Source organism: Artibeus jamaicensis, unplaced genomic scaffold (assembly GCF_021234435.1).
Source record: "Artibeus jamaicensis isolate MK-2021 breed Jamaican fruit bat unplaced genomic scaffold, CSHL_Jam_final contig_475, whole genome shotgun sequence".
In the NCBI taxonomy this organism is placed as follows: domain Eukaryota; kingdom Metazoa; phylum Chordata; class Mammalia; order Chiroptera; family Phyllostomidae; genus Artibeus; species Artibeus jamaicensis.
In genome coordinates, this window is record NW_026521852.1 from 1,430,784 (window position 1) to 1,446,425 (window position 15,642).

The 15,642-nt window shown below is 43.1% G+C and overlaps 1 protein-coding gene across 1 annotated transcript in view; it reads left to right on the forward strand.

Annotated features, from left to right (window-relative positions):
* Positions 1–14,371, forward strand: part of LOC119056799 (centromere protein F-like) — a 54,679-nt gene extending 40,308 nt beyond the window's left edge. Inside the window, 7 exon segments of the mRNA XM_053667931.1 lie at positions 777–929; positions 3,616–3,792; positions 4,111–4,272; positions 6,542–6,707; positions 7,874–8,350; positions 9,836–10,014; positions 14,174–14,371. Of these exon segments, the coding sequence (XP_053523906.1) occupies positions 777–929; positions 3,616–3,792; positions 4,111–4,272; positions 6,542–6,707; positions 7,874–8,350; positions 9,836–10,014; positions 14,174–14,371 (1,512 nt within the window).
* Positions 14,372–15,642: the final 1,271 nt, after the last annotated feature.

Genomic DNA, 15,642 nt, shown 5'->3' on the forward strand with positions numbered 1-15,642 from the left:
AGGGATTCTGGGCTTTCAGCCCCACTTCTGCACCTTCTCCTCCTGCAGACTCCTGTTTTCTTTGTTGATGATTAAAGGGAAAGTCTGCCATCAAGCAGCTCACCTATTAATCAAAATAAGTACCCGCCCTCCATGCTTGCTAACTAACCTCAGAAACTGATTCCTTCCAATCTCATTTTTAGTGCACGAATGTTAAAGGAAAAGATTGCTGCCCAGAAAAAAACCCAATCAGTCAGAACTCTATTTCCAAGAGTTTCGAGTGTTTGAATGTCTTGCAAGGGATGGCAGTTTGGGTGAAGATGATGAGAAAAACTATACCCCAATGTTTCAATGTGAAGGGACAAATACAAGCAGTACAGTCAGTTGGCTCTAACTCATCACAGCCATGTGTCTTGCCTCTTAGGATGGCATTGGGGTTAGTAGAGATGCAGAAAAATGATAAAAATTTAAGATGCTGCCTCATACCATATTCTGTGATGTTTAACTTGAATTCAACTTCATGCCTGTATGCAGGGTTTTGATACTTGGTAATGTTATCTTTCCTTGTCATTCTTTCCCTTATTGCTGTCTTTTCTTGAATCTTTGCTGCAAAGAAAAGGGAAGTTCACCAGTAAGACCTGAGCATGTTGGTCGAGTGATGAGTGAAGGCGGGGTTAGACGTGGTTCATTTTCACACTGGAGCCTGAAGTGAAGAGGTCCTGACTGTTGTATCACAGGGATATGTTTGGTCTACATGGACAAGGAAAAGCAGCTCCTAACGAATGATTCAATTTCAGGTAAACTCCTTGACTTCGAGGGAAACAGAGCTACAGAAGAAAGTGTGTGAGATAACACAGAAAATGACAGACTTGAAAGAAGAATTCAATGGGGAGAAGAACAGGCTAACTGAAGAATTAAATTTAATGTCGGAAGAAATGAAGCACAAGGAAGTAAGTCCATCCGTGACAGATTAGTAATTCAGTGTGCACACTCTCCTTGTTAGTTTCTGTAAGACCTGCTGTCCAGTACCAAACATGACTGAGCCCTTGAGAAAAGTGATTGGAGCGCTCATGTCAGGATGAGAGCAGTGATCTTCACCAGCCAGCACTGTTGTGGGCCTCGAGCAGCCTCAGAGCCTAGGAGCAGACCTGACTTGGAGCCCAGAGGTTTTCCATAGACAAGGATCCTGTACCCTACTAAGTCACATGAGAAGTCCATTTCATGCAGAATTCAATAGGCTGCTTTCCTAGCCTGCTTCAGACTACCAGCCAGAATGTTGCTACAGGCAGATGCACTGATCTTACTGAATACAAAGTAACAGAAAGAAAGTTCCAGTAAAATGTAGAGTTAGAGCAGTGTCCGGTGCTCTTTTAGAGGAGGGTTCATGCGGCAGTTCTGTAGCATCTGGGCTCCCCATGCCACTGCTGTTCCCATAGCAGACTCTGCTGATTCCTGTTGCCTCCCATTCTCCTGAATCTCAACACGGAGTCCCAGAGGCTGCCACCTGCATGCAGTGTTGCTATGGGTGCTGAAACCTATTTGCCAAATCCGATTACATGGTAAACGCTCCTACAACCATCCAGTCCTCATGCAGCTTCCCTCCTACAGAATCGTTAGAAAAGGGTCACACATAGAGTTGTAATTCCAACCTTGAATAAGTACACAAAGTTGAAGTGATATTTGTAGTAGTGTGTAGAAGAAGCTTTGGAAATTTGTACTTTTCTTCAAATATGGTATGGAAACTGAGGAAACTTTACAAGTGTTGGCATTTGTGCTGGTCAGGTAGCTCAGCTTGTTAGAGAGTCATCCTGATAAGCCAAGGTCATGGGTTCAATCCCAGGGCAGGGCACATACCACAATCACCAATGAAACATGGATGAGTAAACAGCAAATGGATAGTTTTCTCTCTCTTTCTCAAATCAGTATTTCCAAAAATGTCAAGTTTGGGCATTTAATCTCAGCAATTGACTTGAGTGATTTTGGGGCAATGCTGTGTGCAAGGAGTTGCTACCGATGATACATGAAATGTATCATCTGCTGATATCTGCTCTGGTACTGAGCACCTTGGGGCTGTCCCAAGTATGTTGTTACTTGTACTTTATTCATAGTCTCCACTGAAAAGAAAAGCTGAGTGTCTAGCCTCAAGTGTGTACAGCAGAGCGTGGGAGTTTGCAGTGACTTCATTCATTCATTTATTCATTCTGTAAACAATAAGCACTACTAGGGTTACGGTGTACAATGTTCAACCATCACTCTCCTGTGGTACTTGAACTCATAGAGGTTACAGTCTAGGCACCCAAGAGGAAGCAGAAAAAACTCATAAACTGCCAAGTCCTATAAAGGATAGAAATGAGATTCTTTGTTGCAGAATCATTGGGAATTGGGGAGTGGGGTAGGCATCAACCTGGTAGAGATAGGGTAGTCAGAGGACTTGCCTGTGGGATGGGGTAACCTCCCTACAAACAACTTGCTGGAGCACGGAAGCTTCTGGGTATAGAGAGCAGTGTGGTAAAGTCTTCGAGATAAGAAAGGTTTTTGTACTTTTTTTAAAAATGGAAAGGAAGCCCAGTGGCTGGAATCCAAAGGAGAATGATATGAAAAAGAATGGGAGAGGAAGGAAGGCTGTGGTAAAGTATTGGAATCAAATCTGAATTGACACATAATAAACAAGGCTGCAGTTTAAAGGAAAGGCTTGGTGTGGCTATATGCATTTGCCGAGTTTAGAACACAGGCCATAATTAAAGATTGTATGGGCGATAGGAACTACAGAGTGAGCCATGAGACCTCCACCATGGATGGGGGGAGGTGGGAGAAGAGCAAGCAAAGACACTGAGAAGACTGGATGGGGCCACCCAGTGAAATACCATGTCCTAGCAGCCAAGGAGGAGGCTCTCTCAAGACCCAGGAGAGGTCAGCACCCTGGGGACCTACTCAGAGATCAAATGAGTGGTCAAGGTCTGAAAAGTGCTTCTCATATCTGCATTAGGGAGCTGGTTGAGGGGGAGTTGGTGCATGAGGACCTGGGAGTGAGTGGAGTGAATGAGAGATGAGGAAGTGGACTTGGCCCATGTGTATACAGACAGGGGTAGAAGCAGTTATGTGGTAGGTGGAACTGGAGAGGCAAATGCCTCCAAGGGCAGGGGTATGCCTGTCCTTCACAGAGAAGGGGGGAGGAGAGTTCAAGGCACTTGGAAGGAAATTCTCATAGTAATAGAAAGTGGCCTCTGAGCTGGTCAAGGAAGAAAGTGTCACCCTGGAAGGGCTTGAGCATGAAGGTTGTAATGGTGGTGCTGTTGTAGAGGTCAAGAAATTATTGCCATGGAAGCACTTAAAGAAGCCAGCCCCATAGCCTTGGGAGGGTAGAGTTCCAGAGTGGATCAGAGGAAGTCAGTTTTCAGAGGTTTTGTGGTCCCATGGTTATGACCTTAGGGGTGGCTGTGTAGAACAGACGAAATTGTCAGTGGACTTAAGGTTGCAACAGAAAGTGAATGCATTGCTAAGGATCATTGCACTATTCTGTATAGATTTTTGTCTTGCTTGAGAAGTCATTTTTCCTCCTCACTACTCAGTATTTCCTGAAGACATATATGAAGTGTGTTAATTATTTTCCCATGCTTGTATTAATTTTCTCATTAGGGTCAACTGAAGGAGTTCATGCTAGAAAATAGGGACTTGAAAAGGAGTTTGGACGGCATGCACCAACACCAGATGCAAAAGCAAGAGAAAATGAGAGAAGAAATAGCTGAATATCAGAGACAGCTTGAGGAAGCTGAAAAGAGGCATCAAACTTTGCTTCTGGATACAAACAAACAGGTGAAAAGTAGAGTTTGGTACCTGGGGGAGCTAGAGACTGTGTGTAGACCACGGTAAGGAGATATCTGTTTTGCCAGGAGGTATAAGTTCTGCATTATTATGATGCCCTTAAGATTTTAGGAAGGGTGCCATCATATGAACTGGAAGAACTTTCTCCCAGTCCCCTGCACATGTCTCATTAGAAAACTTTCATTGTAAAACTACATTTGCGTCCCAGAGTTGAGTCATAGGAGAGTGGCAGAGTCCATTTGAAATGGTCCTTGGATGGGCAGTTTTCTTTTGGGTTTGTTTTGCTGAAGTAGCATTTTTCTGCCCTAGCATGAAATGGAAATCCAGACATTTAGAGAGAAACTGACTTCTACAGAAGAATGTCTCAGCTTGCAGAAGGTGGAGATAGAGCTCTTGAAGTCCAGTAAAGAACAGCTCAGTAATTCTTTGGAAGAAAACACTGAGCTTTTAGGAGAATTGATAAAAACCAAGGTATGTGTCCTTCTCATTATTTTGTGACTTAGAAGAGTTTCCACAGAAGAACTGTGATTTTAATGGGATTGACTTATGAGATTTCATTTTTTAACTTTTATGAAAAATTTTGTGTAGTTATGCATAATGTCACTGAGCAATTCTGCCGAGCCTTTTTTAGAAATCAATGGACAGCCTACAGACTCATGGCTTGAATGAACTTCATTGCTCAGTAAATCCTCAAACAAGAGGATGTCATACACTTCTGGAGATGGACATGAAGATGAAAGCAAGAACAGATTAGGGTAGCCCTCTCAGCTATAGGTACTAATTTGGTGGGTAATTCCAAACTCTTGCTTGATGGGTGTCCAAGGTCACTGCTGTCACCAAACCCACTTTCCTCTGGCTTCCAGGAAGGTAGAGGTGTGGCAAAGTGTTTGGTCAGGCACTTGGCATGTGTATATGTCCACACTCATCTTCCTCTTTACAGGGGGGCCATAGAGCTTTCTTGGCTAGGAACAAAAATAGGTGATCCCTAGTCTCAGGAATCTGAGACTGGAGATGGCGCTTCAGTAATCTCCTTGGAAAGGAGGCTATTTTGATTCCTACAGAGATGTTCTTGGAAAATGACTGCCATCCAGAAGGTACAATAATGAACCTGAAAAACAAATATCTTCCAGTAAAGATCTTTAGTAAAAGAGGGTTTACATTTTTATAATTGTGGCATTGGAAATTGAATATATTCAAACAGAAATCAAGGAATCAGCTTCTGAGGTTTATTGCTCTTATACAATTTTCACGAGGAAGGAAAGATACCAATATAACAGACACTCATAAAATTCACAATAACATGAATGACCCCTGGTGTTCTGTTCCATGAAAGATCATAGATTTCATCACAGAAAGATGTAGCTTTGGGTCTACTTTTGGACACACTTTCTGCCTTTGTACTCTGACAGTTTTACTGTGGGGAATGTCTATTGATATTCATAGCATGTACAGAATGGTACATTGTTGAGTCTATGTCTATTCAGGCCACATGTGATTTTAATGAGGTATACTTGACAAGCACTCTGGCCATTGAATTAATCCCTCTGTCATGCAATTATGATTGGAATCAGAAATACAAAATTTCACAAGTGCAGGCATTTTAGGAACATTGCTTATGATGTCAAGATCAAATTGCTAGTAACATGAATATGGAGCTCAGGTGTTGTTTTGGTTTGAATAGTTTTGTGTGTTTTATATATTCATCATCTCCTACCAGAATTCCTTAGAGCTTAATGGTTTTAGAATTGTGCATCTTTAGATGCTACATAGAACAGTGAAAATGCCATCCATATATTACAGAATATTCTAGCAGGGTCTGGGGAATTACTTCATACCAATTCATATTTCTGTAGCAAAATGTGTGAATATTCTCACAAGGTAGGATACATACAAACTATAAATACCTTGGTGTCAGGTCCAATTTGGTCTCTAAATCATTTGCAGTACTTTTCTTTTTGGTTAAGGAAACCTGAATTCTCCCACCTTTCTACTCCCTTTCTAGGTGAGCTACCTATACAATTTCAGTTGGTACTGTGAGCCATAATATTGTTTAGCCTTCACCTGGTGTGACTGGAACAAACACCATTTTAGGTATTAGGCTTCTACATGATCACAAGATTACAAATGGAAACATAATTCTCAGAAATTTTGACCCGAGAAGAATAAGTGCATGGACTCATATCCCCACCCCCTGGTTGTGATTCCCATTGGATACACACAGGCAGAGTGAGCCACTTAAGAGAACACTCTTGGGAAGGATGCTTTGTGTTTGTGCATGCCAAGAAGGGGTGTCAGAAAAGCAGTGTCTACTGGGGAGACTTGGGAAACCGAGTAGAAAAGGTGAATTGTGTTCTTCTTAAATGGATGTTTTAGTGTGAATGTAATAATTCTTATGATGACAATATGTTATTCTAATTATATATTTTCTCAATGATGGTTTGCTTTTTTTTACTTGATATTTTTTTTCTTTTTAGAGAGAAGGGAAGGGAGGGAGAAAGAGAGGGAGAGAAACATGGATGTGTGGTGCGAGAGAAACATCGATTTGTTACCTCCTGTGGCCCACAAGCAGCAACTTGGCCTGCAGTGCGGGCATGTGCCAAAACCAGGAGTCTAATTGGCAACCTTTTGGTTCACAGACCAGCATTCAATGCACTGAGCAACACTGGCCAGGGCTCCTAATGATCTTCCAATGTGCTTATTAAAAAATGGAAGGTTTCAAATTCAAGTTTCTGTTTTGCAGATGAACAATCAAATAGAAATAAAGCAGCTGAAGAAGGAAAAGGAACATGCCCAGGGAAAGGTGGATTTTTGTCTCAGAAACTATAAACTGATGGAAGAGGAAATGAAGCGGTTGCAGAAAGAGCTGTGTCACCTTGAAGAAGCTGCACAAGAGAAGCAGAAACCAGGTGGGGTGAGCTGGGCAGGGGCCTGTGCCCAGGCCAGCAAAGCCTGATGTGGGCACAGGCAGAGTCTCCGTGCTCCCCTGTCCTACTGTGTGCTGATTCTCGGCAGTTGTCTATTTTCCAATTTCCAATATTTGTACTCAGCATGGGATGATTCATAGGAGTAAGAGGGAAGCCTCTATTTTGACATAGAACAATCACATGTTCTGTTCCATAAAACATACCAAAAATCTGGCAGTACTTTTTGCTAATGGGCAATTCCAGGAAGAGTTTTCCACGTGTCCATTTACCTAGATCAGCATCACAGGCCTCAGAGTGCCATCTGAGCTGCCACTGTCACTTTGGCACACCTCATTCTGATCGTCCTTGGCCCATCCTCCTGAGTGAACTACATGGTGGGGGCAGTTGGAGGGCTCTATTTTTAGGTGTGGAGATAAAATAAAAGAGAAAAGACAACTTTTCTCCACTTATGCCTGAGTGGAATGCCTATTACTGCATGGGGAGATGATGATAAGCTCTGTGGGAGTGGCTCTTTAGGACCGAGGATCAGCATGGTGGTCCAGTGGTCTTTCCTGCTCAGGAGAGACCTTGCAGCATATGAGGCTCCAGGGAGGTTTTCTAAAGGATTTCTTGCCAACCAGGGCAGCTAAAAGTTGAGCAAGACTCCCACGTCTAGTGACCCCCAAATTTTGTCCTTCAGACCCTCCATTGCTTACAAATGGTTTTCCGAGCTTTTTTGGACCTGCCTTGTCACTGGCCCCTTTCTGCCTCCCAAAGCCTTTACAATAGAGGGGACTCCATATCCTTGAATGATTTATGCTGTTCATTCAAGTGAGTGGGAAGAATGCACAGGGATCACAAGAGATGTGCTAAAGTAATTGGTTTGATGTCATATGAACAACTACAAGAAAATTTCATGGGTTAGCTACAATACAAGTTTGAGATTTGGGGAGGTTTTATTTAAGCTGTCCTAGTAAGATTTATATAATCTATTAGAGAATTTACCCTGATATGATCCCTCCCAGACAAAGGTTGTGAGAACGATAAGAACATGCATAGATACGCCTTCTCCATGTCTATGAAAAAAAGAAATTAAAAACATGTTTTAGGCTTCCTACTTTATGATGTCCAAAGTCGATTAAAGAGCGTCATGATGTGATTTTTGACAGGTGCTCTTGTGGATGCTCATGTAGATGATCTGATGTCCGAGGTGAAACAACTGAAGGCCACCCTTGAAGGAAAAAGCAAGGAGGCAAAAGAGTACTTAGACAAGTACTGCTCCCTCTTCACAAGCCATGAGAAGTTGAAGAGAGACAAAGAGATGTTAGAAGCCCAAGTCGCTCGTCTGAGTTCACAGCAATCTCCAATGAATGTCGAGATTTCCCCTTTTCTCAAGTCACTTGACCCAGAGTCACTTCCAGTCCCTTGTGTTACTGAAAAGAAGGGATCATCCAGCCAAAGTAAAGCTTCAGGCAAGAGGCAAATGTCCAGTGGAATTCAGGAGAACAAGGGAGGAACAGCACCTTCCACACCACAGACGTTTCCTAAAAGAAGCCGGAAGATGGCCAAAAGGAGCATGCCCCTGGCAGAGGATGCAGAAGACACTAAGCTTGAGCCCCTGGGACTTCCAGAAGTTGGACAGAAAGGTACTGCATAATTTTTTAAAAATTACCTGTGTTCTTTTGAAAGTCCACATGGAATTTCACATGCAAAAAGACAGGAGCATGGAGTTTGAGGTGACAGCACCATTGTACAAGTTAATGAACAGATTACCTTTTAAAATGTATATTTTCCTTTCTGTCATGAGAGATTGAATAGTATCTAGTGACTCATGTCACACTACTCAAAGTGCTGGTAGCTTAGCAAAATGATTGTTAAAATGCCATTTTAAATTTGATATTCCTGTGCTGAAAAATCCCCAAATCGAGGACATCCTTTAAGCTTTCTTGTCTGTAGTCACATGTGACTGAGGTAGTAGGTGAGCTGGAGGAGGGGCCCGATGACATGGTCCCCTGGCTGAAGACACATACCCCTTTTTCTAAGCCCCAGCAGTCCTCCAAGAGTGGTCCTCCAAGAGTGGTCCAGGGATGGGGAAATGTTGTTACTGGTCCATTAGCCTCCACCCCACAAAAATGTACAGAAATCAACAGTAAGACATGAACATTTTCATAGCAGTATGACATTGTCTCAACATCCAAGCACATGACCATTCCCCTGTGGATTGATTCTTCCTGTGTTATACAGAATTACCATTCTATAGCAGATGAGAAATTACCCCATGCCTGCCCCTCCAGAAAATGAGCAAAACTGATCCTTTGCCATAAAGGGTTTGAGAACCACTGTTCTGAGTAACTCTAGCCCTTAGAAAATCTAGCCCCCCAGAAGTGAGCCATCCCTTCTGATTTCTGCGTTGTTTTTGTAGTTCAAGCGTTCAAAACCAAAACAAACCAACTGTTGCTTTAGTTAGCCATTACTGGAGCTCTGGAGTGTGTGTGACACCCTGTCTTTAAAGGTCCTTGACATTGACTTTCACCTCTTGGGCACCACAAGTCATGCCAGCTCCTTCTCTAGAAGGAGGTGGTGTATGCAGAGAGTGAAACTCACGTCAGTCTTAGGGAGGTGAGATCTCTGCCCCCCCCCCAAGTCTCTGTGTGACAGTGGTCACCTGAAGGAGCTCTTTGCATTTTACATTGTCCCCTGTAAACAAGAGCTGCCTTTCTGGTCTTTCCTTTTTTTTTTTTTAAGCAGGGGGGGTTGTTTTGTTTTCTTTTCTCATTTTACTTCTCCCCCATCTAAATTTTCAGGACAGTTTGCCTGGCGTGTTCTTTAGATCTTAGTAAAATGCAAGTTAAGACATCCTCATAGAGAAGCAGGAAACATTTTCCTGTTTGATGGTTTTTTTTCCCACTGTGGCTTTTTTTTCACATTTCTAATTACGGAAAACATGTTAATTATGTATTCCTTTTGACAACTCCCAGGGCGAATCTGAAGTTTCTCTCTGCCCTCTGTGGCTAGGAGAAAGCATTTGTGGATTCTACTCATCTTTGTTAAAAATTGACCTAATGCATATTGTGTTCATTATAGATAGAGCTGGACCTAGCAGTGCTGAAAGGCAGCTTTTTTGTTCCTAGGGTCTGCTGACATCCGAATGGGAAAGACAAGCCCCTACAACCTGCGAAGTACAACCATGGCAAGCAGGACCAGCCCACACCTTGCAGCCCCGAAGTTAACACGCTCCCTCCTAAATATCTCCAAAGAAAGCCATGCTCGGACCTCCCAACCAAGAGCTGCTGGCAGCAGATCACTAAAGGTACCTCCGGTGAACAAGTCTCTACAGATGGAAATCCAGGAAATGACAGGGTTCCCTGGGCGAGTGTTTGACACTCCTCCCTCTAACTTGGGACATCTTGAATGTCTGTCCTTCCTTTCTATAAGGTACAGAGAGGTCAGCAGTGAGCAGCCCTGAGGATACATGTTAAATGATCCAGCTGCAACCTGGCCCTTGACCCAACAGGCCATTTAGACAGTTTGATGGGGAGTGGCCTTGTTAGATAGAATTCAAAGGATTTGGGAGAAAGTTTCAGGCACTAGCACTGAAGCATTGGAAGAGGTACTTTTTGTTTGGGCACAGGCCTTGGTCATGGTAGTTTGGTGCTTTTTCCTCTCCCCACACTGTCCATTCTTCACTTTTTCTTCCTCCTTTACTTTCTGCTGAAAGTACACTTTTCCATGGATGTCAAAAGGAAGGGATTATTTATGGATTTCTCTCTTTTGCTTGTTGAGGGTAGGACTTTGGTGATCTCTGTGTTTATTGCAAATAACCTGGTAAATGTTAGTTAAGCATAGAGAATATTTGCTCAATAAATCTGGGAACATTTCTATAATCTACCACCTGAAGCTGTCATTTATGTACCTGTGCTGTGTGCATTGTGCTGAATGTTCACATTTTACTGCCTCACTTTATTGAGTTCTGGCTGTAAGTACATTTATAAAAGGATGAGGAAAGGAAGACTCAAATATTTAATGCCCAGATATAATACCTGCTCTCTCTTGGTGCCACAGACTTGCCTTTCTCTCAGTTTTTGCAAACAAGGGATCCCAGAAGTGTAGTTGGATGTGTCTCAAATAGCATTAAGAATTTAATAACTCTTGTCATTTTTTGTACACCAAACTACAGTGAGCTTAGTGATTAGCTGAATCAAAACAAGTACATATTGGCGAACTTGTTTGGTGATGTATAAGATGTTTAAGTATGATGGAATTTATACCTACTACTAAGTTGCTCCATAACTTCCATTATAAAACAATCTTTTAAATTCAGGAGTGAGGAGAAAAGGTCAAAATTTTCTTTCACTCATTACAGTTGATCGTCCATTCCTTGTATTAGAAATATTCTACCATTTTTTACAATGTTTTTCCCTCCCTCATCAATTCCCCCATCCCTTCCATCCTTCCTACCTCCCTCCCTCCCATTTAGATGTCACTTCTGGACTCTGGTAACAACAAAACACTGAAAAGGGTATACAGGGGTAGCTCCTGACATTCCAGGGACCATTAAAACAGCTCCTTTTCCATGAAGCAACTAGTGACTCCAAAGAGTGCAGCTTCCAAGCTGCACCAAAGCTATTAACCATAAGAGAAGCCCTGATCTCAACCCCTGGAAACCTAGGAGTCCAGTTTAGGTCCCAGAGGAGGCTGTGCATTTCTTCAGGTGGCTGAGTGGGAGCTGCTCCATACTCCACAGCTCATGCCAAGTGCTATCTGCTGGTCTCACACTTACAGAGATTGAGTGAGGTCTTTGGTTCTGAAATAGGAAAGCGTGACCTAGGTAGTAAGTACCCTGCACTTCCATTCTGTCATGCAGGTTCACTTTATCGCAATGACTTGCTTAGAAGTGCGCCTTCTGAGTCGCAAGATCTGCCACATGAGGCTTCTGATTGATTGTGGTTTTCCTGTGTCCTCCTGTCTAATGCAACGTCTGGCAGTCAACTGATATTTGTTGAATGATTAGAGCTGTCGATGTTGTCCTGAAGTGGCTGCAGAAGGAAATAGATGTTTGAAAAGTGTGTTATGGAATCATGTCTTGAAATCAGCACACAGGTCTCTTTCCTCTTCTTTTCTGAGGAGGTGATGCTTAAGTGGAGTTGCATGTGGAGTTCAGACTGATTCTCTAAGAAAAAGGCTTTGCCCACTAGGGGACTGCTCTCCACTCTGCTGTTGAATGCCTTGTGTAGGGAGTCCTGCACCTTTCTGATCACTGCCTCAGCTGCAGGCCTCAGGAGGCACCAGCCTTTATGAATTGCTAAGCAGTTTTGTTTGTGTGAGCAACTGAAGGGGGGTCCTTTGGACAGGAGGAGATAGAAGACTTCCTGATTAGATGCAAGCTTCAAAACCCAGCTTCTTGAGTTTTAATGGAATTCAGCATCTCCTGCGTCACCTTATAAAATGCTTGCCTCCTCTGGTAAGCATAGTTCATCATTTGGTTTGAAGAATATAAAAGAAGGATAGTTGGTGCTTTCAAGGGGAAGAGAGGTGAAAAGCACATTCGGTGAGGATCATTCTCTGCCATGTCTCTGGGAAGAATAAACCCAGGAGCTCCTAGTTGCTGGGGACAAGAGAGTGTGATATGTGCCAGCCTGATCTGAACCTGGGGTTGGTAAGTACCAGCAGATTGGCCACTACATTGTAGAGGATAATGGTGCTGCCCTCGCCACAGCATCTGTCAGTCAGCAGTTCTGTGGGGCTCTGGGTTCCTTCCCCTACTAATAAGGTTCGTTTTCACAGAGCCATCCATATCCTCTCCCCTCCCCAGTGTGAACACCAACATAGTGGTAAGAATTTAAGTACCTGGTGAATTTGACCTCAGCTTGTTATCCACAGGTCTGAGGAAACCAGCCTGAGGATCACATCCATAGTTTCAACCCAGGTCACCAACTATATTTTCCTCAATTTATATAAGAGAAACTGAAACTAGAGGCAGGGAAAGTCCAGGGATGGACTTTGACTATTTAATTAGGGTTAAGAAAGAGTATTGCTAGCTCAAATTATCTTTCCCAATGGCATCTCTCTCTCTCTCTCTCTCGCTCTCGCTCTCTCTCTCTCTCTTTTTTTTCCTGGGCAGCCTACAGATTGGATTCTTCAGCCTCTGATGGGTTCAAGAAAAATGGCTGTCTTTTGCATCACTTTCCACTTTAAAACAAAAGAAAGAGTACTAGTAAAAGTGTTTGTTTTCATCAACAATCCATGTATGTTAATTTCCCATTCAGTCCTGACCCTGACCCTTCAAGGCTGATGCCCCTTTTAAGTGTCCTGCACATCCTCTGAGGAACAGGCAGGCTTTCCAGGAATGTGATCTGTTGGCCAAATTTGCTGTGTTTTCTGTTATGAAAAGTATTGAGCTGCCTTTTAAAACTACATACTTCCTATGGATAGAATACAAATCGGGGAATAATTGCCATTCTTTTTCCTGCCACTCTGCAAAGGAGAGCATTGGCAGTCACTTGCTCAGGAAGTGACCCGTCACAGTGCTGCCTCTCAGGGCCAGGACTGAACATGCATTGCCCTTGTGAGAGCCTGTCCTCAGTTTCCTTGTGTTTGGTTTGGTTTGGTTTGGTTTGGTTTGGTTTGGTTTGGTTTGGTTTGGTTTGGTTTGGTTTGATTTGATTTGAAAGATCTTCCTCCTGCAATCCCTACAAACCTGTTACCTTTAACTTTGGCCAAGTGAAGCCTTTGTGTACTTCATCTGTCTTCTTCCTCTTTCTCTTCTGACCACTATCTTCTTTCACTAATACGTAAACCTCCAAGAAAGTCTTGACTCTCATCTGCTTCTTAAAGCCTTACATTTTCTGAGTTCCTCCTTTCTCCTTAAAGGCAGCCCATCAGAAAGGGGGTGTACTACCCCCTGGCTTTTGTACTACATTGCTGCCTTTCTGCTATTATGCAGCTCTGACCTGGAAAGCACCCAGCAATGACTTGAGGATGATTAAAATGTTGCATGAAGACAGGCGGAAGGTCTTTTGTATATTGTAAAGAAGGCTTACATCCTATGTCACTCATTTAGGTTATATTTGTTCGAATGCCAGTGGTGGCTCCAGTAAGTTAAATGGAAGCTGGTTTGGGTTCTCTTTTAGGTGTATGTGGAATGCCTGCTAGGTAGTCAGGGGACACAAAGGTAAAGAGGCCAAGTCTTTCCCCTGGAAGAGCTTCCCTCTGGTCTGATAGTATCACACTAGCTTTGGGAGGGGCTCTCTGGCCATGAGAGGTGTCAAGGAAGGTTTGCAAGGTGCCTGGTCAGGGGTGGTGTCACATTTCTTCCTAGCTCTTAGGTGGGACCTGTCCCTAGGTGAGAAGAAAGGGTAACACTGTGTACAGCTCCTGGGGAAGAAGAATCTGACTTGAATTTTCATGACAAACTTGCTGTAGGAATGTGAATATGATTGAAGCCTCTTACAAAGATGCTTGTTTTGCAGGTTAAGGTCACTCAGCAAAGCCCCTCGGATTCAGCAACCATCCTCCAAGACCCCTCAGCAAGACCTCTCTCAGCCAGTAAACCCCATAAGAGACAGTGGGCTGGCAGCCCCAGTGAGGGCTTGAAGTCCAAGCGAGGCTGCCCCACGCCCAGCTTGGAAGCTGGCACCGAGTCCCGTGAGAGCTGTAGCATCCAGTAGAGGAGACCTTGTGTGTTGTGTTAGGGCCCCTGGCAGGTGGCCGCTGTTGGGTGGGAAGCAGTGTGCCCAGAGAGGCTTGCCTTGACTCAGGGACACATTATCAGTAGGAAAAAGCAATTTCTCAGAAACCCAAATGTATTGTACCCTTCAGCTCTCCCATTGGACGTATTAGAAAAGTTGGGAAGCCCTGACCACCTACCTATTTCTTATTGACGAGCCTCCTCCATACTGGGCATAGTAGTGTAGAAAGACTTTTGGAAGTATTACACTTGAGAGGCAAGCATTGTCTAACTTCTCTTTGTGTGTGTGCATCTTGAAAATGCAAAACAATTGATACTTTCAATTAACTAGTCCCAGAGAAATGAAACTTGCCTTGTGCTGTTTCCTATGTACTATTCCTTGTACTAGACATGAAATAGTTTGAGAGAATTTCTTAGAGCTGAGTCAAATGAAGGCAAGCCATGTTCTATGCTTTTAAGAAAAACACACTCAAATATGCACGATGCCAGCCTGGTTGCTGGCTCCTCAAGATGTAATATATCAAATGATCTGTCTTTGAAAAGGACAATTTGGTGTACATTCCCCCAAATGGTGGTGTTGTATTAAAACAAGGCCTTTTTTTTCTCGTAAAACTTACCTCTGTGTCTGTAAAAATGATTCTTCAACATAAATGCATTATGAACATTGGGACCACGTGTTGCCACCTGTAATGACCTCTTACCAAAGTAAAACTTTTCTAGCAAGAGATACCAGTAGACGTGGGGAACATGCTCAGTTACAGTCAAAGAAGGTTGTGAATGTGGGTCATAAAAATCATGTGGGACCATACCAGGCAGCGTCTACACATTGTGTGTCCCCATGAAATCATATTAGCAAGGATGCAAGTGTGTGGAATTTTTCCAGCTCACTTCAATGACAGGGTTTTGAAAACATGTAGGCCCAATGAACCATTCCAAATCTAACAATTTTGCAGCGAGTCCTTTTGTCCTTGAATCAGGGAATCAGATGTGTCCAGGACATGAGCTAGTAAAAGATGATTTGCTCTTGGCTTTCAGTTCAGACTGATGTAGACAACTTGACCAGGACTCTCATATATTGTTTAAAACTGTCCTTTGTAAGGTGGACTCTATTGTTGTCTAATGCTTCAGTATATGACACTACTTAGTACTCATCTACTGAAAATCGATATCCTTGCTTTCATCCTGCTGCTTCATTCGCTCAGGATTCTGGTGTGATGCAGTCATATCTGCATCATCAATCATCCCAAGGCT